This window comes from Lynx canadensis, chromosome D1, assembly GCF_007474595.2.
Source record: "Lynx canadensis isolate LIC74 chromosome D1, mLynCan4.pri.v2, whole genome shotgun sequence".
Taxonomy (NCBI): Eukaryota; Metazoa; Chordata; class Mammalia; order Carnivora; family Felidae; genus Lynx; species Lynx canadensis.
This window is the reverse complement of record NC_044312.2, coordinates 21,696,697-21,722,351: the sequence shown is the minus strand read 5'-3', so window position 1 is coordinate 21,722,351 and position 25,655 is coordinate 21,696,697. Positions and strand designations below refer to the sequence as shown.

General features: G+C 40.2%; 2 protein-coding genes across 3 annotated transcripts in view; one reads left to right on the top strand and one right to left on the bottom strand.

Moving 5' to 3' along the window:
• Window positions 1–562: 562 nt before the first annotated feature.
• On the bottom strand, window positions 563–11,764 carry SPA17 (sperm autoantigenic protein 17). Of its 2 annotated transcripts, none has more exons than XM_030332450.1 (5): window positions 11,708–11,764; window positions 10,354–10,534; window positions 6,420–6,490; window positions 3,756–3,842; window positions 563–903 (listed from the first exon to the last, which is right to left on the bottom strand). In XM_030332450.1, the coding sequence occupies exons 2-5, from the start codon at window positions 10,505–10,507 to the stop codon at window positions 760–762; spliced, it is 456 nt and encodes a 151-aa protein (XP_030188310.1). In that variant the 5' UTR covers window positions 10,508–10,534; window positions 11,708–11,764; the 3' UTR covers window positions 563–759. The 2 variants fall into 2 exon arrangements, with proteins under 2 accessions (XP_030188310.1, XP_030188311.1); XM_030332451.1 differs by having other exon boundaries at window positions 10,354–10,511; window positions 11,708–11,748.
• Window positions 11,765–11,940: 176 nt separating this feature from the next.
• The window catches only part of SIAE (sialic acid acetylesterase), a 38,951-nt gene continuing 25,236 nt past the window's right edge, over window positions 11,941–25,655 (top strand). Inside the window, 3 exon segments of the mRNA XM_030331702.1 lie at window positions 11,941–12,051; window positions 15,644–15,805; window positions 23,465–23,640. Coding sequence (XP_030187562.1) covers window positions 11,985–12,051; window positions 15,644–15,805; window positions 23,465–23,640 — 405 coding nt within the window. The 5' untranslated portion in view covers window positions 11,941–11,984.

Here is a 25,655-nt window from a genome sequence, read left to right as displayed (position 1 = left end):
ACTATTTGTGCTTTGGGGAAAACTTGGGAAGTTTTAGTTGAGGAAGGGTATTTAAGATGTTATGATGACTTTTGTTTTTCTTAAATATGTATTAGCCTTATTTTGTGTGGTTCTGGAGAGCAAAAAAATAAAAAACTGTCAGCTGCATGGGTGGAGGGACAGATAGTCACTACTAAATCATAGCACGTGTATTGGGCTCAATACATTTTTCACTAAATGACTGCATGCATGCGTGACAAATGAAAACATATGGGTGAAACTTACAGGGAGGCAGATTTTTGACTCAGCTTATCTTTTTCATAATCTGAGTTATTAAAAAAACTAAATGGACTATTCTCGAAAGGCAGTGAAATTCTCTATCACCAGGAGTGAAGCAGGAGCCAAAGGACTGTTTTGCAGCGATGTGATACAGGATTTCTTCATTAGATGATGGTGAGACCACGTAACCTCTGAGGTCCCTGAAAACTCAGATACACCAGTTCTGCAACTTTAAATCCAAGGCTCTTCATCTTTACACATAGACTTGGGAGAAGTATAAATAAGACTCATGATCTCAGGGAAATCTTGAAGAGGCATGTGTTCAATGGCATGTTTATTAAACAAATGCTCATGACAGATTTTCACAACAGCAACAAATGTTATTTCACTACATCACATCTCCCTTGCTAAGAAAAAAAAAAAAACAATCATAGCAAGGTTGATGGATTTGGATTATTTGTTCATGTTTTTCTGGGGAGCGGGGGAGTAAAACCAGTCTCCTCACTCCTTTTCCTCTGTTTCCTTTTCTTGAGCATTACCTGGTTTCATTTTCTTCACCTCCTCTCTGACTAAATGTCCCCGGAAGGCTGCTTGGATTTTGACAGCAGCATTCTCCTGTTTTTCTTTTTCTTCTTCAGAAGATTCCTTCATGGAATGGATAAAAAGTAAGAGACTTCTTAAATATCCAATATTTTGATGCCATAAAAATAGTGCATACATTGAATCCATTGACGGTCGTAACAACTGAGATCTGTTGCTTCCTAACAGAATTTTACATACTTGTCACATCGTATATGTACCAAATGGTGAGTGCCAAAATGGCAGACATTTTGTTTTGTCATTCTTTAAGATGTCTCTGCAGTAAATGATCATTGCCAACTCCCCCAGGCCCCACCAAATAGTTCCTATTTAACAGTTCCCAATAACATTTTTTTTTAAATAAGTAAGAATCCTTAAAGCTTGGTAAAAATGTCAAGAAGAATAGTAAGTGTCCTGTTTCTAAATAATCATGATTACATGAAATTAATTTCTTAATTTCTCAATGGTTAGCTAATCAAAATCATACATTTAAAGCAATAATGTCAGTTTTAAGGTGGTGGGCTGAACTTCTGTATATAGCTCCTTTTTTTTAAATTGAGGTATAATTTACCTAAATTGTAGACAGTGGAACACAGAGATCTTAAGGGTCTAGTTCAATAGCTACATAGTTTTTAATATATAATTTTAAATTATAACAGTGATACATATACATTTAAAAAATTAAATGTCACTGGTAGTGAAAGATTTCTCCCCCTTTCCAAATCATACTCCTAAGATGTATCCATTATTATGGGTTGAGTATATATATCCCTCAAAACGCTTTCTGTATACAAAATATTCATATGGGTATATACATGCCTTTTTATTTAAAAAATGAGATCATGCTAATTACAATGTTCACAACTACTTTTTTGTAACTATCTATCTTGGTTCTCTTTTCAATGTATATAACTCTGCCCATTCTTTTTTTTTTTTTTTTTAATAACACCATTGTATTACATTGTACTAATGGAACTTGATTTATTTACTCAGTCTCCTGTTGATGGACCCTTGGGGTGTTTATATCCCTCACTCCATTAAAAAAGTAATGAGGCACAGGGGCGCCAGGGTGGCTCAGTTGGTTAAGCGTCTGACTCTGGATTTCTATGTGCTAACAGCACTGAGCCTGCTTGGGAATCTCTCTCTCTCTCTCTCTCTCTCTCTCTCTCTCTCTCTCTTTCTCTCTCTCTCTCTCTCCTCCTCTCACCCCCTCAAAATAAATAAGTAAACATTATAAAAATACAATGAGGTAATTCTAGCTCTTAAACTTTTAAAAAAAAATTAAAAAATATTTTTTAAAGTTTTTTTTTTTTTTTTTAAGTTTATTTGAGACAGAGGGAGAGACAGAGTGCGAGTGAGGGAGGGGTAGAGAGACAGGGAGACACAGAATCAAAGCAGCTCCAGGCTCTGAGCTGTCAGCACAGAGCCCAACACGGGGCTCAAACCCATAAGCTGGGAGATCATGACCTGAGCTGAAGTTGGACGCTCAACCGACTGAGCCACCCAAGCACCCCTCGCTCTTAAACTTTTAAATGCAAACAGAATGGTATTAAAACCTCTGAGATATACCCCAATATGGGCAAATAATTATAGCAAAGTTGGAAATCAATGAGATCTCAACTCAAACTTCTGAAATTCTGTGTAAGGGCAACTACTAAAGATGTAAGGAAATGAAACTCCCTTTCGTCTTCCCTCACTTCCCATTGCACCTTATGGCAATGTTAAGCTGATTGAGTTGTACTGATATAATTCTGGAATAATTTATAAAGGTTATGGGGAAAAATTCTTCCCCCCACTGGGTAGGAGGTGAGGTTTTCCTTGAAGGGGAGGCCTACTTTGGGTGTCAATTACTGGGTGACTAACTGGGACATCAAGGTATGAAAAGGAACTCAGAAGTTTGGTCTTCAATGCTGTAAAGAGTGAATTCTTTCTCACTAGGGTTGGTCCTCTTGAGTCTGGACTATGAAGAATATAGACAGTGATATGCTGGCAAATGTTTATATACGGACTCTCCAGAAAAAAAAAAAAAGGCTGATTTGCAGTATTGGCCACAATCTTAATACTCCTACTGTGGCTGATTTCAAGCTACTAAATAGACATTACTGAACATGGGTTTGTACACATGTGCACAGTTGTCTCTTGAGAGCTGGCCCTAGCACACTAGTGAAAATAGGTATCTTTGAAGGTGGACCCTGCTCAGGTCTTTGTTGCTTAGATGTGGGCTGTCAGGCAGGAAGCCATTTAGATGTGCATGGAAGGTGAATAAGACACACTGTGTAAGGTCATTTTATTTGGTGGCACGTAATTCTCTGTGAGTTTCCTTTTGTTATCTCTGAACCTTTGCCACTGTGTGGTAATGAGAGCATCAATTAGTGAAAGCCTCCCAAAGGGGAAAATGAATCTGAAGCATCAAGACTGGGGCAGTGAGTTCTGTCTGTTCTTCTTGGGGAGATTTCCCCACCCGATGACAATCATGGAAAATAACGTTTTATTTTTAAAGGGAAGAATGAGTTTTCCTTTATAATAGGCACAACTAAACATGATCCACTAGCTAGTTTATCACTGATGCTACTTATCTAGAAAGTAAAATCATTAATTTTAGCAATATGGATAACAGACTAGATTCATACTGGAAATACGATTTTAAAGTTTATTTATTTATTTTGAGAGAGAGAGCGAGCACACAAGCATGCAGGGGAAGGGCAGAAAGAGACAGAGATTGAGAATCTCAGCCACTCCCAGTGCCTCTGTGGGGCTCGAACTCTTAAACCAAACTAGACCATGAAAACATGACCTGAGCCAAAATCAAAAGTCAGATGCTCAACCGACTGAGCTACCCAGGCGCCCCTGGAGTACAATTTTAAGTTGAGTGATATCTTTCTTTGTAGGAATCTAATAGTATACAGAAAACAACTTACTAAGGCTGTGACTGGTGTCTCATCTTCTTTCACAGATGTGTGAGACTTTTCTTTTTCCGACTCACAATTCTCAGTTGATTCGTGCTCCTGGAAGAGGGGTGAGAGGATCAGAGGCAATATTCTAAAACAGTAAAATCTTGGGTCAAACTGCTTAAAGGTAATTAAATATTGCTTTATGTTATTGAGAAGAAGTGGGGATTAAATACATACTGTTTTTTTTTTCCAGTAGGTTGGAAAAAAAATAAATAAATGAAAACTCTCAAGGGAATATGTATAAACAAATATGACCAAGGAACTCATAGAAAATGTTTGATTTTTTGCTTTTGGAATGTAACATGGTTGGTTTTATATTAAAAACAAGCCATTGTCTTATACTAAAAGTTGATAATATGCTGTAATTAATCTTTTTTTTTAATGTTTATTTTTGGGAGAGAGAGAGAGAGAGAAAGAGAGAGAGAGAGAGAGAGAGACTGACTGAGGGAGGGGCAGAGAGAGAAAGAGAGAGAGAGAGAATCTCAAGCAGTTTCTGCACCATCAGAGCAGAGCTAAACGAAGGGCTAGAACTCATGAACTATGGGATCATGACCTGAGCTGAAGCCAAGAGTTGGATGCTTAACCCAAACTGAGCCACCCAGGAGCCCTCATGCTGTAATGATCTTGAACAAAATATAAAAAAGAAGTGCTGATAGTTTTTAAAATAAGAACAAAATATATGCCATTGTGTCTCATATGTGAAGTCAGGTTGACTTTTTTTTTTTAAACTTTATTTCTTTTTGAGAGAGAGACAGAGAGAGCGAGAGGGAGAGGGGAAGAGAGGAGAGAGAGGGAGAGAGAGAGTATCCTAAGCAGGCTCTGCACTGTCAGCACAGAGCCTGATGTGGAGCTCGAACTCACAGGCCGTGGGATCATAACCTGAGCCAAAATCAAGAGTCGGAAGCTGAACTGACTGAGCCACTCGGGCACCCCTCAAGTTGACTTTTTAATGAAGTTTGTAGATTAAAAATGATGTCAAATAATTAAGTTCTACTGTGGGGAACCATTTAAACAAAAAAGGGAGGGGGAGGGGAATCAGTTCTGCCTATTTTGACATGGTTATTGAAAATTTCCACCAAAATAGAGGCATTGCTAATTCACAACCTATGGGAAGAGTTTCTTTCATCTGTAAAACAGAAATCTGAAGACATATAAGCTAATCAAGTAAAGTCTTCAGAATTCAAAAGATATGAAAAAAAAACACCCTGAAATTGCTATGTGACACAAAGATTTAAAACTTTTCGACATTATTACTTTGATTGCAGTAAAACATGAATACAGAGAATCTAGTTAAACGGAAACAAACTCAACACCCCCACATCTGGCAGGCACAAATGGATGGAACTTCACGTTTGAACTTATGGAATAAGTGACAGGTATTTCCCCAGGAAATTCCCCAAATCTATTGGGAACACCATCAAAACTTGAACTTGGCTAATTCCTTTTAATTCTTCTTTTTTAAGTTTATTTTGAGAGAGAGAAAGAGGGAGAGCATGCGTGTGTGTGTGGGGGGGGTGCAGAGAGAGACAGAATGAGAGAGAGAGAGAGAGAAACAGAGAGAGAGAGAGAGAGAGAGAGAGAGAGAGAGAGAGAGAGAGAGACAATTCCAAGCAGGCTCCCTGCTGTCAATGCAGAGCCTGATGTGGGGCTGGATCTCACAAACAGTGAGATTATGGCCTGATCTGAGCTAGAATCGAGTTGGACGCTTAACTGACTGAGCCACCTAGGGGCCCCATATTCTTCTTAATTCTAATATCTGATGGTGCTTTGTGGCTAATGTATTATCTCAGTTGTCTAGCAGAGTGCTTCTCAGACTTCAAGGTACCTACAAATCATTTTGGGAGCTTGTTAAAATTCAGCTTCTGATTTGTAGATCTGGAGTAGGGTCTGAAACAGAAGTTCCACAAAGTTCCCAGCTGATGCCAGTGATGTTGGATCACACACAGCCCTTCTCAACCAGTGCTCCTCTTCTGGACCACAGAACACAGTGTTTCTGTTCAACTATTCTCTCAATTCTCCCAAGGATAGTAGATAAGTAGAATCATTCTAGACACAAAGGAGAGAATGATTCCCTACATGCAATGAGTGCCTTTGGCTTAGGGCTTAATTATTTTGAGGAACCTTGGTTGAGAAAAGCTGGTTGTAGGAATGCTGCTAAAGAGAAGACAGGTTCAGTGTCTGAATAGATTAGCTTTACAGAAAAAACACCATTACAAACATTAATTCTAATCAGCAATTTGTAAGATGTCAATGATGATGAAACAACTGGATAAATGGTGCTTTATTTTATGAAATGTCATTCATTAATTCAACATATATTTACTGAGGATCTGCTATTGCTAAGCACTGTGATACTCAATGAAATTTGAAGAATAAATGAGGGTAATCATTCTGTAACTTTCAATACATTCTTCCTCTTGATCGTCTTTCAATTTCAGCTAAGTATCCGACCACGATTTAGATACTTGGGAAAAAAATTTCTCCTCAGAAAGAACAACACACTTAAAAAGGTTTAGGCAGATATTTGTGATGCCTCTCATGATGTTCATGATCCTGGGGAGATCCCGATGATCTCTGCTTTGGAGATAGGGAGAATAAATAACCCAATCCACGAGTTTCATAGGACCGTACCTTGAATGCATGGTTGTTATAGAAGCGGTCATCTACCTTAGTCCCCCATTCTGCTGGATCAAAGTTGGTTTCTAAATTGAAAAATATATATACAATAATTTCAGACTTATTTTGAGTTCATTAAAGTAAATCCAGAATAGTAACACAAAACAAGTTTTCTTTTTCAAATCACAGGTTCTTTACTGCCAGCTGAAAATCTTATTATTTTTTAATTTTTATTTATTTTTTAATTTACTGTTAAAAAATTTTATTAAAAAATTTTTAATGTTTATTTATTTTTGAGAGAGAGAGCGCGCAAGCAGGGGAGGGGCAGAGAGAGAGGGAAACACAGAATCTGAAACAGGCTCCAGGCTCCAAGCTGTCAACACAGAGCCTGATGCAGGGCTTGAACTCATGAACTGGGAGATCATGACTTGTGCCGCAGCTGGAGGCTTAACAGACTGAGCCACCCAGGTGCCCCTTTTTTAAATTAAAAACAATTTTTTTAATGTTTATTTTTGAGAGAGACAGAGAGTGAGTGGGGGAGGGATGGAGAGAGAGGGAGACACAGAATCTGAAAAGGCTCAAGGCTCTGAGCTGTCAGCACAGAGCCTCATGTCGGGGCTCAAAACCACCAACCGGGAGATCATAACCTGTGCTGAAGTCAGATGCTTAACGGATTGAGCCACCCAGGTGCCCCTGGAGAGGTTTTTTAAAAAGTGAGACATATTATATATAGTCAGTAGATACAAACAGGAAGAAGTATTTATATTTAAGCAGAATTTTTCTTTAACTTTTCATTATGAACAATTTCAAACTTAGAAAGTAGAATAACAAATTCCCATTTGCACATTATTCAGATTCAACAATTATAAACTCATGATTTATCTTATCTGTAACTTCACTCAACTTCCCATCCTTTCTTCTGATTATTTTCAAGCCAATTCCAGGATTCCTATTGTGTTATCTACAAATATTTATTTCAGTATGAATCTCTAAGATATAAAGAAACCACAATATCACTATCACATCTAAAAACACTAATTCCTTAGTACCAGCTATCCAAATTTTCTCCATTGTCTAATATATTTTTTATTTTTTACTGTTGATTTGTTCAAATCAGAACCCAAACAATGGACACATACAGACTTTTGTTCTGTCTTTTGAATATCTTTTAATTGAAAGATTTTTTTCACCTATCTCCCAGCCCATATTTTTTCCTTGTAATTTTTTTATTGAGGAAATTGGGTCATTTTTCCTTTGGAGTTTCCCACAGTTTAGATATTTCTGATTCCATTCCTATGACTTTTAATAAGTTCCTTTGCTTTCGAATTTTCTGTAGCTGATTCAGGTTTTATTTATTTATTTATTTATTTATTTATTTATTTATTTATGTTACTTAGCAAGAATACTTTATAGATAGTGCAGTGTAATTCTGTCAGGATATACATAATATGTAGTTGTTTCTCTTTTTAAGGGGATTGTTTCTTTTCTTTGAGGGCCCATTGATGATGATTGCTTAGATAATTTCTTTAGGGATTGCAAAATGGCAATGCTCTTATTAGATCATTACTTCTTGTTTTCTGGAGCAATCAGTAAAGAAAAACTTTCCTGTATCAACTATTTGGTTACCCTGACGTAAGGTTCATCCAGAAAAGGTAGGTTGAAGGTTGGATTCCCTTTATCGGCCAGTTTTCAGAATAATCAGTTGGTTTCTTAGGATCCTCTCAAAAAGGTTTTGTTTGTTTTTATCATTATGAACTAATGAATATTTAAGAAATTGGATAAACTTCAATCCATTGCATTTTTTATTCTTCCTGATGCTTTAATTGTCTAAAATTGGCCAGTTGGAGCTTATTTGCGTGCTCAGACGCTCCTGAGTCCATTGGAAACAACTCTAGAGTAGATGCTCTCTTGAGGTTCCCTTCCACCCAGTGTGTCCATGAAAAACACAGTGAAGAAGGTCTGGGTAATAAACTGGTAATCTTCAATAATGTGACATAAGGTGATTTTAAGAGAACCTGCCACAAAGGCACATGTTTTCAATAGCAAGAACTGTTACTTGAAGACACCTGCTTCATAAAGCCTTTCTATGGCATAGGGATGGTCTTGAGCGAGTTTTATCATAACCAAATGCCCACCTTTTTCTTAGGGATTTGTGATATCACTTACATCAAATGCTAACATGTTTCCTGTCAGAAAAATAAAAATTAAGACCAATAATTAGCTATGAAGAATGCTGGCAAGGGAATTCTTGCCTTGTGTGAGAGACTGGGCTAGAGGAATTTTTCTTTCCTTTTGGAGAGACTAAATTCTGATACTTGTATCAGTTGGATAACTCACCTTCGGTTTACATGAGTGAAAATGGTTGTCATGCTTCAAATGTTTTCAAATAGTTTTATACAGTTTTTATCAGTTAGAGAGCTAGTATTCTGAGACCATCAGTCTGAATCACCAATTGCTTTAATTACCATGATCCAGTAGCAATGACTCAAATGTTTTTGTAACGGGACATTTCTGAGATCTAAAATTAAATAAATGACTAAAGACATTTTACTCATGAATTTGTAAAATTAATGCTATAACAACAAAATTAAATGAACGTTCATTGTAATTCACCTCTTACCCTAAAAGATTTCGCTTGATAGCTTTTTAGTGGCACTTAAGTTTCAAGTTGTGCAACAGATAGTCATACTGACTGGATATGGAAAAGACCAGCGACATTCAGGAAATTGGCAGAGGTTCTGAGCTCTGCCTGGATTGAGATAAGACAAGATGGTGGAGCTGTGCCGTGTGTATGGGAGTGGCTTTAATTCAAGCCTTGTGGTAGGTTTCCTTCTTCTGGAAGATGATTTGAAATGGAATGCTTACTTACCTGTAGTTATTTCTAGTCACCTTTACCACTCTCTTGGAATACTGTAGTCAAAAGTAATGATGGTAACGACTTACACAAAATGGGTGTTCTAATCAAGAATAGGGTTTTTCAATAGAAATGTATAGCTGTAACAATGTATAGCTGTAACTAATCCTACTGGATTAGTCATAAACCAAGTTGTAACTTGATAGTTACGGGCCTTCAAGGCCGGGACTTTGGAAATTTTGTTTCTGGAAGTAAAGAAGCTGCTTTGGCTCTCAACCTGTCATATTGGCATGAATTTTAGTCTCTGGGCAGGACAGGACCTTGGGAGAATAGAGAAAGAATCTAAATTACCTTCCCAAGCTGGAATTTCACATTTATTTATTTATTTATTTATTTATTTATTTAAATTAAAAAAAATTTTTTTAAATGTCTGAGACAGAGAGAGACATAGCACAAGCAGGGGAGGCGCAGAGAGGGAAACACAGAATCTAAAGCAGGCTGCAGGCTCTGAGCTGTCAGCACAGAGCCCGAGGTGGGGCTCGAACTCATGGAGTGCGAGATCATGACCTGAACCGGAGCTGGATGCTCAACCAACTGAGCCACTCAGGTGCCCTGGAATTTTACTTTTTAAAAGCTGTTTTTCTCCGTGCCTTCACTCACTATTTAAGGAGCACAGAATTATATTTTGCAACACTCGCGATTCTTTCAAGTAAGAAGGGTCAAAATGTCTAGAAAGTCACAAACTCTCCTCCCAGGAAGAACAGTCAACTGCCTGGGATGCATAGGAACAGCCTGTTGGAAAGAGCAGAGGTAGACTGGATGATCTCTTGAGTTTCCCTTCCACCCAGTGTGTCCATGAAAAACACAGTGAAGAAGGTCTGGGAAAAAAACTGGTAATCTTCAATCAAGTGACATAATGTGATTTTAAGAGAACCTGCCACAAAGGCACAGGTTTTCAATAGCAAGAACTGTTATTTGAAGACCCCTGCTTCATAAACCCTTCTATGGCATAGGGATGGTCTTAAGCAAGTTTCATGATAACCAAATGCTTAGTCTCTTACTTAAAGAAAAATATGCCTATTTTAAAAAGCTTACTCTCTCGTTTCTCTAGAAGGTTTTCAAAATATGCTGCTGCAAAAGCTGGTATGTTTTCTGGTTGCTCCCTCAGAATCTCGCGTGTCAGCCCTTCAAGAAGATTCCCAAATCCTTGTGGAATTCGGTAGTGGGTGTTGGAGAATGGAATCGACATCTCCCTGGAAGGAAATGCCTATCGTACCTAGAGATTCATTAAAGGGCACAGTCTTTAAAATTGTCTGATTTTACTTATATAATCACAACTATGTCAAATTATTTCTGAGACCCAAATTTTCTGGACTTGAATTCTTCTCCCCCCCACCCCGTCCACACAACCCCAATCCATCATTTCTTCCAAAGAATTTTGAACTTTCCATTATTAATTAGAATATTATAAATACAGACCCATTTAACAGGCCAAATCATTTTTTTAAATTAAAAAAATCACACATTTTCCACTATAGCACTAAATACTTTTTCTCTCTGACCCCTTTTTTTGTCTTTAAAAGGTGAGGGTAATTTCTGCTATCCCACAGGAATTCAGAGAAAATGATTGTTAACAATTTATCATAAATCGCCGAGAAGACGCTGTTTGGGATCTAAAATTTAAAAAAAAATGAAGAACTAATGTTGGTTCTAGAAATTACTCTAATGTGTTGCATGAAGAAGTTTAATACTTAGTCTCGTCCTAGTTTCCACTTCTGAAGCATGACCTACAAGGCCTCGAAGCACCTATATACTCTGAAGGGGAGAAGCAGGGGCAGTGGGGAGGGAGGGTGGGTGGCGGCCGCAAGATCAAGACTTTGCAGTCCTAGCGTCCAAAATTTTGGGATTCTTCCATTTTCTGGTTTTGTCTTGACCAGGTCTTATCTTCCTGTCTTGGAATACAAGGACTAGATTAAGGATAGCAGCCAAGCAGCGGGTTGGGCTGCTGAGTAAGCAAACGACACTCAGGGACCTGGCTTTTTGGTGAAGGTGTCAATGTCACAAAAGCCCGCAAGCCGTGGTAGGGGTCTAGGTGAGGGACTCGACGGTTGAATGAGGCCCCATCTGTGGAGGATGTTTTTCTTTTCTTTTCTTTTCTTTTTTTTTTGACGGAACAGGAGATGAGGTGTCGAATCGTTGTAGGGTTGTGAAAAGTACTGGTGAGACCCTGAACCAAACTGGGGACTGGAGGGCGGTCGGAGGGGGAACGCTGGTCTACTCGGGGGCGAGACGTCGAGCTGGGATTTCAGACTCTCGCAGAATGAGCTGCCTCGGCGCCCAATCTCTCCTAGCGATCCCGGAATTTGTCGGGGATCCTGAGAAAATACGAGAGGAAAAGGGAAAAGGCGAGGTCTTAGTTTTGGAGAGGAAGTGGGGTAAACCGCCTCACCTCTTGGTTCTCTCAGAGCTGGTGCCGTTGGTTCCAGTTGTTATTTCTCGTTGCTGGGTAACGGTTTTTTTTTTTTTTTTTTGTAACTCCAACTACGGCGGCCGGGAAGGGGAGAGGCAAGGCTTCGCCCGGCTGCCGGTACGGGTTCCGCGACAGAATGGCCCTGGATGGGTGGAGTCTCAGGCATCCCCGCCCCCTGCAGGTCCCGCCCACGGCCCCGCCCCGGCGTGGAGTCCGCGTCTCGAGTCCGGCGCGGGGCTGGCGGATCCTCCCAAACATGGTAGCGCCGGGATTTATATTTGGGCTGGTGCTGCCTTTAATCCTGCCGGCCGACACAAGTAAAGGTGAGGCGGCCCGGCTTGGCCCAACCTGTGCCGGTCAGCCTGCGCGGGCCCGGAGATCCCTCGTCCTCTGCAGGACCCGCGAACCGCGAACCTGGAGCCGGTCCTCCGACCCGACCCAGGCCTAGGCCGCAGGTGTCTGCTGGGCGGGAGTTCCGGCTGGTCAGCTTCTTCCCCGTCCTTTCAACGTCGTCACGTTGCAGCGTGTGGGGCAGAGGGAGGGTTGGGTGTATCTGATTGGGGAGGCCCAAATGTGCTAGACCGAGGCCCTCGGGGTCTTTGAATAACTTCAAGGGAACTCGAAGGGAAGGGGGCGAAGCTAGTTCGATAGTATTTGGAAACAGGTAACTGAGTCATCCAAAACATTTCACTTCTGCCCCCACAGTAGTACCCTTGGGGAGGGTTTGCTGCAGGCTTGGTTCCTTGGGGGAATTAAATTTTACTAGTTTAAGTGGTGATTAGGACTAAGAAATACAACCCCCTCACTAGCTAAGAATATTTAAGGTTTAGCTTTGATTGCTGGCGCAGCTTACAGGGATAATATGCGTGACACTGGGGAGGAGGGTGACTCACTTTGACTACTGTCCAGGTCAGATCCTGTCATTTGAATACCCCAGGCTGGACCCTGAGTCACAACCGTGGAGAACCAGAAGACGGCATCTGCGTACTAAAGCAAAGTAAAGTGATAATGCTGGCCTTGTTTTTTTCTTTAAACCATTCGAATTGTGGACCCCAAAGTTCCCTGCTAAGAAATGAAAGTTGAGGTGAGAATAGGGACAGGGTGCAGAAAAATGGCTCGTGCTCTACCTGAGCACCCAGAAGTACCCAGACAGACCAACTGCCGCCCCTAAGTAGTTTTTCAGGCTTTAACAAAGTGTAAACCAGCAGCACTCTCTGCATATCATTTTTTGCCTCTCACCCTCACTCAGTGACCTTTGAGTCCAGCATATGATAGGCGAGTAGGGCTATTATTTTATTAACTTTTCTGTTAAAGGCTGTTATCTTTAATGCCGGTGCAGTATTCTGTCTTCACCTTGGGTCATATGCCCATGGTTACTATCTAATATTTGAAATGTACAAAAGTATATGAGCAATGAAACAATAAAATGAACACCCAAAGGTGCTGCACCCAACTTAAGAACTAGAATATTGCCAGTTTTATTGAGACTCCCAGGATGTTCCTCCCAGGGCATCCAGGAGTTCCTCGCCAGAGGTAACCTACCCACTGGATTAATTTCATCACTCACTAACAGAACACTAATTCTTGTTTTCTACTCCAACATCCAAATGAAGGAAAAATTGAAGACCTAAGGAAAAAAGATTCAAATGCTAAGTGTCTTGTGCTTGACAAAAAGAATGACCAGCCCTGCCTCCTTTCTCGTTCTCCTATTTTGTCCATTGCTCAATTCCCTGGTAATGTTCCACTGTCTACTCTTATCAGCTTGGAATGTGAGCTTTATAAGGGCAGGGAATATGACTTTTTTTTTTTTTTAAATTTACCACCAATATCTGCAGCAGACTGGAAATTGCAATAATAATTCTGGAATCAGGTGACTTGGTTTCTATTCCTTTTGTAAACTACCTGTGCGATTTAAGGTCAGTCAAAGGAGTTTAATATGTGCAGTGTGGATAGCACTGTGCCTGCCACAAATAAGCTCCCCGGTAGAATGTAAGCTTCCTGCTGCTGGTGAGGCTTTTTGTCTGTGTTTTGTTTTCCCTTTATTGTTTTCTTCTTTCTTTTTCTTACTGTTCTATCCTCAATGCTTAAAATGGTGCCTGGCACACAGTAGGCATTAATAAAAAATTTGTTGAATTCATTAATATGCAAGCTATTAGGTAAAATTACCTAATCTACCTGGGTATCGGTCTGTTGATCCATAAATAACATGATTGTACCTTGGGGTGTGAAAGATCCTTTCTATCCTTAAAATTCTTTAACTCAGAATAGAGCCAGGCACAATGAGGACCAGTAAGTGTGTGTTGGCAAAAACAGACTGACTTGGAAAGATGTGTCCCCAGCACAATGAGACAATGGCTGCACTCTTAGCCCTTCTTTGTATAGGCTCATGTGCAAGCGACAGCCAGTTTTCTACACTCCGTTCCCCTACCCTCACCCTCTTTCTGCTTAGCTCTTAGCCCTTTGGTTTTCAGTTCTTGTTCCATATGAAGCACCTACCCAAGACTAGGCCCTCCCACACGTGTGCCTCTCCCCTTCCCTCCAGCAGGCTGCCAACGTGCTTATGCAATTCTGGGATGTTAGAGTCTCTTCTTAGAGCATTTTGCTTGTGGTAGCTGTGCATCTCCAGCCCATTATCCAGCCTTCTGGATGATTGTTGGTTGTCATTTAGGTTTTATGATGGAACTAACTCATGAGAGAGCGCTGAGGATGTTTAGCAACTGGGCTGTTATTTGAAGCAAATAGGCCACCGAGTCTGTATGGGAGACCCTGTTAGCTTTGCTGCCCTGTTAAGTATAGCCTCAGGGGCCATCATCATTTGTAGCTTTCAGGGAAGAAACCTTGTTAGTTCTCATTCTCTTTCCTGCCTATCATTTTTGTTTAAAATGCTTAAAAAAAAAAATCTTAACTTTGTTAATTATTTTCTTCTAGGGATTTTAGTCTGTTTTGTTCAGACAAATTGGGACATAACTTAAGAAGATTTTTCCCCCCTTGTTAAGTTTTGATGAGGAACTCACTGAGATAATTTGGATAGATGCTTGTTATTAATAAAATACTTCAATATAGGCTGCATGTTAAAAATAGGAATGATCTCGTTAAAGTAAGTTCTTATTCAGTCTTGTTAGTGACTCTAGAATAGAATCTACAGTTTCAAGTGCTCTTCCTCTTGTTCTTTTTATATAACTTAGCTTGTGAAATGGGTAAAATTGAGACGAAAGACCTTTGTTCTGACATTTTGACCCTCTATTTCTCGCCGACCTTATTTTATCATCTTAATTTATTTGAATTTACCTTAGAAGGAAGCAGATGTCACAGATATTCATAAATGCTTATTTAAAATTTTTAGTGGGTTGTCAAAAAAAACACAATAAGGGGAATTATTTGTAGGAGTCGACACTGGTGGGAAGGAAAGGGGGAGATAAAGAATGGGGGAGAGATTAGGGGAGGCTGTGTTGGAGAGAGGCAGGTTTCTTTATTCCCAGCAACAAGGAGTGGGCATGGTAATGGAAAGTAGGGGAAGGAAGTGGTTTATTTTTCTCATAAATACCATCTGTGGGGTGCATAAAAGGAGCATTTTAACAATTAGGAGGGAGAGCGCAGAGCGTCAGGGCCAAGCTTGAGAGCAAAGGATGATCAAGAGCTCTGAAGCGGAGGAGGCTTGTGGCACATTGGTTGCCATAGGCTCTTTGAGTTTTCCTTATTGGTCATCTTGTACTATGATGCATATTATTGGCAACTGCTCTTGTTATGTTGCTTACCTAATTAGGACGAATAAGATGTAGTTTTAGAAGATTAAAGGGTCTGGGTATATTCAAATTGTCCTGTATAAAAGCTTTATGGTGTCTTGCTGTTTAACCAGATTCAATTGGTGATGAATCCCCCAATGATGCTTTTCTAAGTGTTGGTTAACATTTTTAGATGTCCGTTTTCGCTTTGCTTCCTACATCAATAATTACATGGTGCTGCAGAAGGAGCCCGCAGGGGCAGTGATCTGGGGCTATGGCATATTCGGAGCCACAGTGACAGTGACTTTGTGCCAAGATAAAGAAACCATCATGGAGAAGGTGACGAGTGTGAAAGGTAAGGCTGCTCATCCTCTGTTCAGCTTTTGTCCTCTTCTGCCACCTGCTGGATAATCTGAAAAACGAACCCTGGTGCTGGAACTCAGGTTGTCGCACCCATCCATTTAAGTTTGAGTATTTATCATGTGTTAGGCACTGAGGACACAAAGAAAATTAAGACAGAGTCAAAGTTCCTGCCCTCCAGGATCTCATGGCATAATGGGAATAGACACCAAGTGATAAAGTGCAGTGTGATAAATGCTATGATGAAGGTGTATATAGGCTGTTGTGGGATACAGAAGAGAAGCGTCTAACTCAGATTGGATGGTAAGAAACAGTTTCCCCTGAAGGTGACATTTGAACTGAATTATACATAAAGGAGAGGCAGTATGGAGGAGTGCTTAAGAACCCAGGCTGTGGACTCACTGAGCTCAGGTTCTGATGCTATAACCTCAGGCATGTTATATAACATCTCTGTGTCATAATTTCCTTATTTGTAAAGTGGAGATAATAATGATATTTAGGGTAATTGTAAGGATTAAATGAATTAGCACATGTAAACATGTGTGTTAGATGCCATTATTATTATTATTATTATTATATTTAGAGAGTCACTCAAATATTTATTGAGTGCCTATGTGCCATATATTGTGCTAGGTACTGGTAATACAGTGATTAGCAAGATAGATGTGGTCTGTCTCCTAATGAAGCTGACAGATGAGGGAGGAGGCAGAAAAAGAATAAGCAGTTACAGGTAAGTTAGGTGCCTCAGTATGGAAGCACAGTCTGCTATGGGGAGTGCTTAGGAGAGATAATTAACTTAGTCTAAGATTTATCTTGAAAAATGAGTAGGGCAAACCAGGTAGGGCAATAGCCTGGAGCCATGGAGGCATGAGGGAGCATGGGTCATTGGAGAAATGGCAAGCAGGTTGGTTTGTCTAAGCACTGGAGTCTGCAACTGGTGGCAGATGACAGGAGAGAAGGTTGGAAATGTAGGAAGGCTTGTTTGTCACTGCTAAGGACTGTATACTCTGTTGTGGACTATACAAATCGATGGATTTCAAGTGGCCAAATAATCAGATTTGTATTTTAAGAAGATAACTCTGGCAGCACCATGGAGAGGAGAGTGGAGGTCAGTAAGAATAGAGGTGGTGGGAACCGTTAGCCTGTGATATTTAGGCAATAGATGACAAAGGCCTGACCCACCTGACCCACCTTGGGCACCACCCAAGGTAGTGGTTGTAAGGATATTCAAGAAGGTGAGAACCAGAAGCTTCTGTGAGCAGACAGGTCCTACAAAGGAGTCTTTGTCTAGAAGGGGTAGAGTTGTGTAAGTTGGCATGTGAAAGAGCATAGCTACAAGTTAACTGCATATTGGAGGCCACAGTCACGGCTGGGTCTAGTGGAGACAGGATCAGATCTTGGTTAGAGGTAGTGATATAGCCATGAAATGTTGAAGGTGAGAGTCAGACGGGTGACAAGGCTGCTTTGGGGAGCAGGGGTGTTCACGTGGGAGTTGGTAGTTTGAGCAGTGACTTGAAGATACATATGACAGGGAAGCTTGTGGGAGTTTTATTGGGCCTTGAAAACAAGGGTTTCCTGATTAGTTTTGTCAATATCCAGTCCAGAGTGAACCAGACCCTGGTGCAGCCTCTTTATAATTCATTTCCATACAAAAAACGTTTTTTTAAGTTTATTTATTTTGAGAGACAGAGAATGCATGCATACACACACACACACACACACACACACACACACACACACTTACTTGCATGTGAGCGGGGAAGGGGCAAAGGGAGAGGGAGAGAGAATCCTAAGCAGGATCCATACTGTCCGTGCAGAGCCCAACAGGGGGCTCAAATCCACGAACTGTGAAATTATGCCCTGAGCCGAAATCAAGAGCTGGATGCTCAACCGGCTGAGCCATATAGGTGCCCCAACAAACATTTAAAAATACTATGTGCCAGGCATAGATGCGAGGTGAGTGCTTCTAGTTCTTGGATTGTAAGACTGTTTAAGGTAAGAATGTTTTCGGGTGACACTAAGAGACTTGAAAGGGGAAGCTTAATCTGATTGAGAAGTTGTTCTTTGTTAGATTTAAATGCTACTGGTGACCTGTGGGATGTGCTGAAAATGAATTCAAGAGACAATTTTTGTGTTGTGTCTATCTTAGAAATTAACAGCATAGAGTATAAACACTGGTGATCACAGTTGATTTAGAAATCCAAAGAGCTGCTGTAGTTTAAAAATAAAAAATAGGGTTTCCTTGGCTAATAATTAACATTACCAATAAATATTTAGGAGACAGAGACTACATAGTACTATAGTGATAGATGCAAAAGAGTATACGTATACTTTATATTTGTTAGGCCCTCTACATTTGCTTGGTAGGAGAGAAAAAATAAAATATTTATTTTTTTTAGATCCATAAACCTACTTATAGGGACATATTGTTGTGTTCTGTACATGAAGCAAAATGAATAAAGTGTTATTTGGAATAAAGGAGGTAGACATGTAGGAAATTTTATAGGGCAAAAAAAATGTTTCTCAAAGGAAACACTACAGGGTATATTGAAAGGTTGACTTCTCTTTAAATTTGATGAGGACTCTGGGATTTTCAGCTAGACTACCTCAGTTTGTCATTCTGTCTCTGTTAATATTTAACTTATTACCTATAATCAATCCCCTGGGTGCCCACAACAAAATGGAATTAACAGCATGAAGATTTTTGTCCAGGAGACTGACACTTAAGCTTTGGGATGGATCAATTAAAACTTGAGGGGTGATTGGGAATATGGGTCAGGTACTGGGCCTAGTCAAACCATATCGTCAAGTGATGCATGATGAGTTTTTCAGACACAAGGAATAAAATTGGGGAGGGGAGGGTATATCTTTTCACTTTGACATACATGGGGGATAAAATGAGAGTGTGTCTGGATTCATCATCATGACCTGAGGTAAGTAGGGATATTTACTTTAACTTAGAAAATTACAAAAAGCCTAAACCCCTTAGAAAAGTAAAAAGCTCATGGTTGCAATGTTAGCATGCACACTAGTTTTCTGTGCTATACAATAAATTACCACAAATTTAGGTGCTTAGAACAACACACTTTTATTATGGCACAGTTTCTATAGATCTGAAGCCTGGGCCATTGCTTAGCTGGGTTTTCTGTTCAGGGTCTCACAAGACCGAAATCAAGTGTTGGCTGGGCTGTGTTCTCATCTGGAGGCTTGACTAGGGAATGATCCACTACAAGCTCATGTAGGCTGCTGGCAGATTTCCTTCCTTATGCCTATAGAATTCATGGAAACATCTCTACTGCTTCAAATCTCTGACCTCTAGACCTTCTTCTGTTTTTTTTTTTAATTTAAAAAAATCTTTTATTTATTTTTGAGAGAGAGAGACAGAGTGTGAGCAGGGGAGGAAGACACAGAATTGGAAGCTGGCTCCAGGCTCTGAGCTGTCAGCCCAGAGCCCGACACAGGGCTTGAACTCACAAGCCCTGAGATCATGACCTGAGCTGAAGTCAAACGCTTAACCGACTGAGCCACCCAGGAGCTCCTAGACCTTCTTTTAAAGGGCTTACCTTATTAGGTCAGGCCCACCCAGGGTAATCTTCCTTTTTATTAACTTAGTGTCAACTGATTTGGAACTTTAATTACATCTGCAAAACTCCTTTATCTTTTCCATATAATGTAACCCAAATCACAAGAATGACATCTCCTCTCCCATGCCATTTTCTGATGGTTGGAAGCAAGTCACAGATTCTGCCTGAATTTGAGGGGAGGGGATTTTGTATGGGTGTGACTTATTGGGGGGGTCACCTTAGGGTGTTATATGCCATAGCATGCTATACTTTAAATAATTTGCATAAATAGTTTTATTGATGGAAAAATGTTCAAGCTCTTTTTTTGCTTTTTATATTCATATTTGGTGGTGGTGATGAGCTTTATACAGAATAAATGAAGGTTGCAAAGGGGAAGTTTGGGCAGTAAGACCTTCTTTACCTCCAAGTCACTTCTCTAGATCACTAAACTGATTTGCAGCTGGTGAAGTGCCGGGGTTTTGTGGGAGAAGAACTTCTTCCAATTCTAGGCTTTTCCTCTTGAGGAGGGAAAGGTTATGGATAATTTCCTTTTTCCTCTTCTTGGCATCTGAGATTTGGCACAATAATCTGAAAAATAATTAACATCTGATGTGAATAGCAGAGAGAAAAAAACATGAATGCACCTTATGACTAATCATGTCTTTAGACAAATTCTTTTAATTTTTTTCCCTTTGATTATTTTGTTCTTCTGATTTTGAGGTGGCGGGTGGTCAGGGAGACGGAGAGAAGAAAATGAAGAGAGTTCTTTACTTCAGTTGTTGGCTGGAACATGAAGAGAAGAGGGACAGGAAGAAATAGGCCCCCAGATATGCTAACCATTGGACACAGAAACACAAAGCCTGATTAGTAGTTTGCCTGGCTTTCTTGGTGGTATAACTCAGGACTGAGGTTTACTCTCTGCTGTTCACTGAATGCCTCGCACACAGTAAGCACCCAAAGTAACCGTGTAATAAAGGAAGGACATGAATCTTCCTACATGGGAGATGAAAGAATGCGAGGAAGCAGAGATTTGGATGCAACCAACATGAGAATTTACAGAAATCCAGGCCTGGATTGGTAAGCAAGGTCACAAGATTCGCATGTGATTAAGGTCCAGAAGAAGGAACCAGAACAGCTGTTGCTCAGAAAGTCCATCAGGATGAGCAGAAATTCAGCTGGATGGTGAACTTCCAACTCTTTGTAGTTGGTGACTCAGTTTTATTATTTGGATTCAACCTAGTGGACTTGGTGGGGGGGTGGTCAACAAAGTTTCTAAACACTGTAACTGGATTTCATCATCCTGTGGTGAGCTCCACTTTAACCAGCCAGTCCTCAACTCGATGGCCAAGGACTAACCACTTCTCTTGTGAAATGTGGTGATTTCTACTTTTGTAATCCCATCCTTGCCTTTGGTCTAAGAACCAGCCTTCACAGAGCTTGCTCTCCTTTGTGTATACTTACATGGGAGTCAATCCTCAGTGTCTTAACCAAATTGTTTCTACGTTGGTTTAGCCATTAGTAAGCTCTCTGCAGTGGACCTGGTTTCCCCTGCATTCCCTGGCAGGTAACTTCACTTAACCCTCATTATTGTGTCGGTTTTATCAAGTGGGAGAGGAAAACAGCTTGAATCAAAAAGAGCTCAAGTATTAGACAAGAAGGAAGTTCTCTAAGGTCTTTGAGGGAGTTGAGAGTTTTCCTCAAGAGGGCAGTTCTTGGTGTGGATCCCTAGTTCTCTTCAGACTATTTAGGTGCTAGAGGGAGCTCATTCTCTGGCTCTAGTAGGATGGCATTGCTATCTTTTGCCCAAACATCTCCCCCCTCCCTATTTGTCTTTCAGTTGCTGGGCAGTGAAACTTTTCAGAAACTCTGGTGAAGGTAACTTTCTTCACCGGCCATATTGCGTGGATTGAGGCTAAGTGTAAATATCTAATTAACAGTGACTAGAAATAGATTGCACAGTAGTAGAAAGCTAAAGAAATTCTGCCCTAGGTTTTTTGACCTCCTCATCAAAAATGAGTAATGTTTGTGGCAGAAGGACAGAGACTTAGTAAGATATGTGAGTGCAAGAAGCCTGGAAAGACCTTGGCAAGACTGTAGTGGGGACAGATTGGAGTGTCTGCCTGTTCAGAAGCGTGAGCCATATGGAGCACATCACACCTGTGCGACACAATCTGTACTAGCTGCCCACTGTTTCCAAAACAGTGATTTTTCTGCTTTAGGTGAATTATACATTTAATATGTTGATGTCTGGCTATTGGTGGTATAAAAACAATAGTGAGCATTTGGTCCTGAGCTTACTTGACCTCTAAGGGATGGGAGTAGCAGTCTCAGTGGGTTGTACTTTCGAGAGGGGCAAGCATGCACCCTTTCGCTGATGCTTCAGGCTTTTGGACATTTTCCCCAAGACTCTGAACAATATGTGTGGTTTGAGCTTTTCCTAATCTCCTGTCATGCATCCGGACTTCTCATGCTTCTGCTTAGCTTTTGCTGATTGGGAAGAACTTAGCGTAGCATCTAGCACTTAGTAGGCACTTGGATACTTTTTTTATAATTATAATTTTTGCGGGCTGCTATAACTTTAGGGTGCTCCATTTCCACTTCTCACTATTCTTTCCCTCTGAATTAACATTAATCTGATGGGCACAAATTAGAAATTATTTTGTAGCCTTTGGCATGATGCCAAGAATATTTATTTTAAAATGATCATTTCTCTATTTTCTTTATTCTCTTCTCACTCTCCTTTTTTCAACTTTGTTCATGTTCTTTGGTTCTCCCAGGCATCATTTTGCCATTTTGAAGATATTTTCCCTAAGTTTCTGAATATGATGTTGGCAGTGGTGGTGGTATGAGTGGGTGAGAGGTAGGAAGGTGGTAGGGGGGTGGTTCCTAAGGAATGTGCTATGAATTTCTGAAACAGGGTCTTGGATAGCTTTTCATCTTCCTAATTGAGTCCGAAAACCTTAAGTCTGGTAAGTAACTCTGTGAAAATAATTAATTGGGCATGTCTAAATATCTTCTTCACAGAGAGATCAATTTGTGATTAATCTTAAATTGGTACTATGTATGCTCCTACTCCTTTGTCCTGTGTCAGTTTCTCTGTTCACCTTAAGGGAAGTTCCAGATTGTAAATTATTTTCTCTAATCTGTGTTCACATTTGATTAGATAATTACAAATTAATTTGGGGCACTGCATAAATCTATTAGATCATGATTATATTAATACTGACATTTGGATAGTATAATATGAATTTCTATTTTATGGGGTTTTTTTTAATTAAGTTTTTTTTTCGTGTTTATTTATTTTGGAGAGAGACAGAGACAGAATGCGAGTGGGTTAGGGGCAGAGAGAGAGAGGGTGACACAGAATCCGAAGCAGGTTCCAGGCTCCAAGCTGTCAGCACAGAATCCGACGTGGGGCTTGAACTCATGAGCTGTGAGAGCATGACCTGAGCTGAAGTCGGACGCTCAACCGACTGAACCACCCAGGAGCCCCTATTTTATGTTTGTTTTTTTAAAATTAAACTCCCTTGGATTTTAATCTCAGTATATTTTTGTCTGTTCTCATTTAGGATTATAACTGGGTGATTAATTTTTCCTGTAAATGCTTCAGTTACAAGGAAGGAGGGATTGGTACAGATTAAGGATAGAAATGCTACTGCTTTTGTTATTTCTTTTGCTTGTCTGAAATTTGGCTAATTTTTATATCTTTTTAAAGTTTGTTTTGAGAGAGCGGGAGAGTGAGGGTGAGAGAGAGAGAGAGAGAGAGAGAGAGAGAGAGAGAGAGAGAGAAAAGTGTAGGGGCAGAGAGAGAGGGAGAGAGAAGAGAGAATCCCAAGCAGGCTCCACACTGTCAGTGCAGAGCCTGACATGGGGCTTGATCTCACGAACTGCGAGATCATGACCTGAGCTGAGATCAAGAGTCAGCCTGTTAACCAACTGAGCCCCCCAGGTGCCCTAATTTTCTTATCTTTGAATTCAGTTAATCACAGTGGTTGGGAATAGCCACAAATGGAAATGATGCATGACAGGATTGTGCTTTAATTTTGTTTTAATTGATTGATTAATTCCTTGGAGTCTTTTTATGATTTCAGCACATTCTAACAGCTGGATGGTGGTACTGGATCCTATGAAGCCTGGTGGACCTTATGAGGTGATGGCACAACAGACTTTTGGGAGAACAAACTTCACCCTGAGAGTTCATGATGTCTTATTTGGAGATGTCTGGCTTTGCAGTGGGCAGAGTAACATGCAGATGACGGTTTCACAGGTAACTTACAGAGTCTCAGTGTTAATAAATAATGATGATGAAGAAGAAGAAATAGAAGGTAGAGGAAGGGGACAAGTAGAAGGAGGTAGAAACCTTTTTCTGCCACGTGCCAAGATCTGTTCTCAGTGTTTGCCATGTGTTAGTTAATTCGATTTAACAACTTTATGAGGTAAGTATGGTTATTCATCTCACAGATGAGGAAACTGGCCCACTGAGGTTAAATTACCAGCTTCAGGTCACACAGTTAATAGTGCAGCCACAATAGGAGCAGGTAATGTGACTCTAGAGCCTGCTTTCTTAATCACAGCTAGTGCTCTGTATGTGTGCAGGGCACCATTTCCTGGCCTTCCTGAGCTAAGGGCAGGAACTAGAGTATCTGACGGCAAGGAAGATTTCATACCAAATTGAAAACAAAGTAGATTACGCTTCTTTTTGATTGGTCTTGATGAGCTTCTGGAGAGAGCCTGGGAAATCAAAACAATTAGAATTTGTTTCAAGCTGTGCATCTAATATATGTCTTTTGTTGTCATGGAGATTTAAAAAATCGAGACTGAATGTTGGCTTTGCCTTTTACCAGTTACATGACTTGGAGAAAATCACTTCGTATCTCTGAGACTTTGTTTTCAAAACCTGCTTTTTAGGAGCACCTGGGTGGCTCAGTTAGTTGAGCATCTGACTCTTGATTTAGGCTCAGGTCATGATCCCAGGTCATGGGATCAAGCCCCGTGTTGGGCTCTGTGCTGAGCATGGATCCTGCTTACGATTCTCTCTCCTTCTTCTTCTGCCCCTCTCCTCTGCACCTGTGTGCTCTCTCTCTCTCAACCACCCCCCCCCAAACCCTGCTTTAAAAAAATTGTGGTTAAAATGAGTTTTTGTTTATTATATTTGATAAATGAATTTTATTTATCATATTTATCATTTTAACCATTGGTAATTGTACAACTTAGTGGCATTAAATTTGTTCACAACCCTCTGTGTACCTGTCAGCACTATCTGTACTCAAAAAATTTTCATCATCCCCAGCATCCTTCTGTACCCATTAAACAATAACCACCCCCCTCTTTTTGCCTTCTTCCAGCCCCTGGTAACCTCTATTCTGCTTTCTCTCTATGAATTTGCCTCTTCTAGGTACCTCAGTTTTCAGTATACAAGTCTCTTCCATCCTTAGCTAGATTTATTCCTAAATATTTAATTCTTTTAAATGCTATTGCAAATGGAATCATACAGTCTTTGTCCTGTGTCTGACTTATTTTACTAAGCATAATGTTTTCAAGGTCTATCCATGTTGTAGCTTATATCAAAATTTTGCCCCTTTTTATGGCTGAATTGTATTCCATTGTGTATGCCACATTTTGTTTATCCATTCTTCTGTTGATGGACACTTGGGCGGTTTCTGTCTTTTGGCTATTGTGAATGCGTACAGATACCTGTTCAAGCCCCTGCTTTCAATTCTTTTGGATATATGCCTTTGAGTGCAATTGCTGGATCATCTATTAGTTCTGTGTTTAACTTCTGGGGAACCACCAAAACATTTCTACAGTGGCCGTACTGTTTTACATTCTTACCAGCAATCTGCAAAGGTTCAATTTCTCTAATGTGTTATTTTCTGTTTTTTTTTAATTAATTTTTTTTATTATAGCCTTGCTAATACGTAGGAAGTGGTATCTCATTGTGTTTAAATTTTTTTTTTAGCTTTTTATTTAAATTTTAGCTGAAAAAAAAGTTGGGGTGCCTGGGTGGCTCAGTTGTGAGTTCGAGCCCCACGTCAGGCTCTGTGCTGACAGCTCAGAGGCTGGAGCCTGCTTTGGATTCTGTCTCCTTCTCTTTCTGCCCCTCCCCACGTGTGCTCTGTTTCTCTGTCTCTCAAAAATAAATAACTGTAAAAAAATAAAAAAAAATTAATTTCAGCTAACATGCAGTGCAATATTGGTTTCGTGAGTAAAATTTAGTGATTCAGCACTTACATGATACCATCCAGTGCTCATCACAACAAGTGCCCTCTTTAATACCCATAA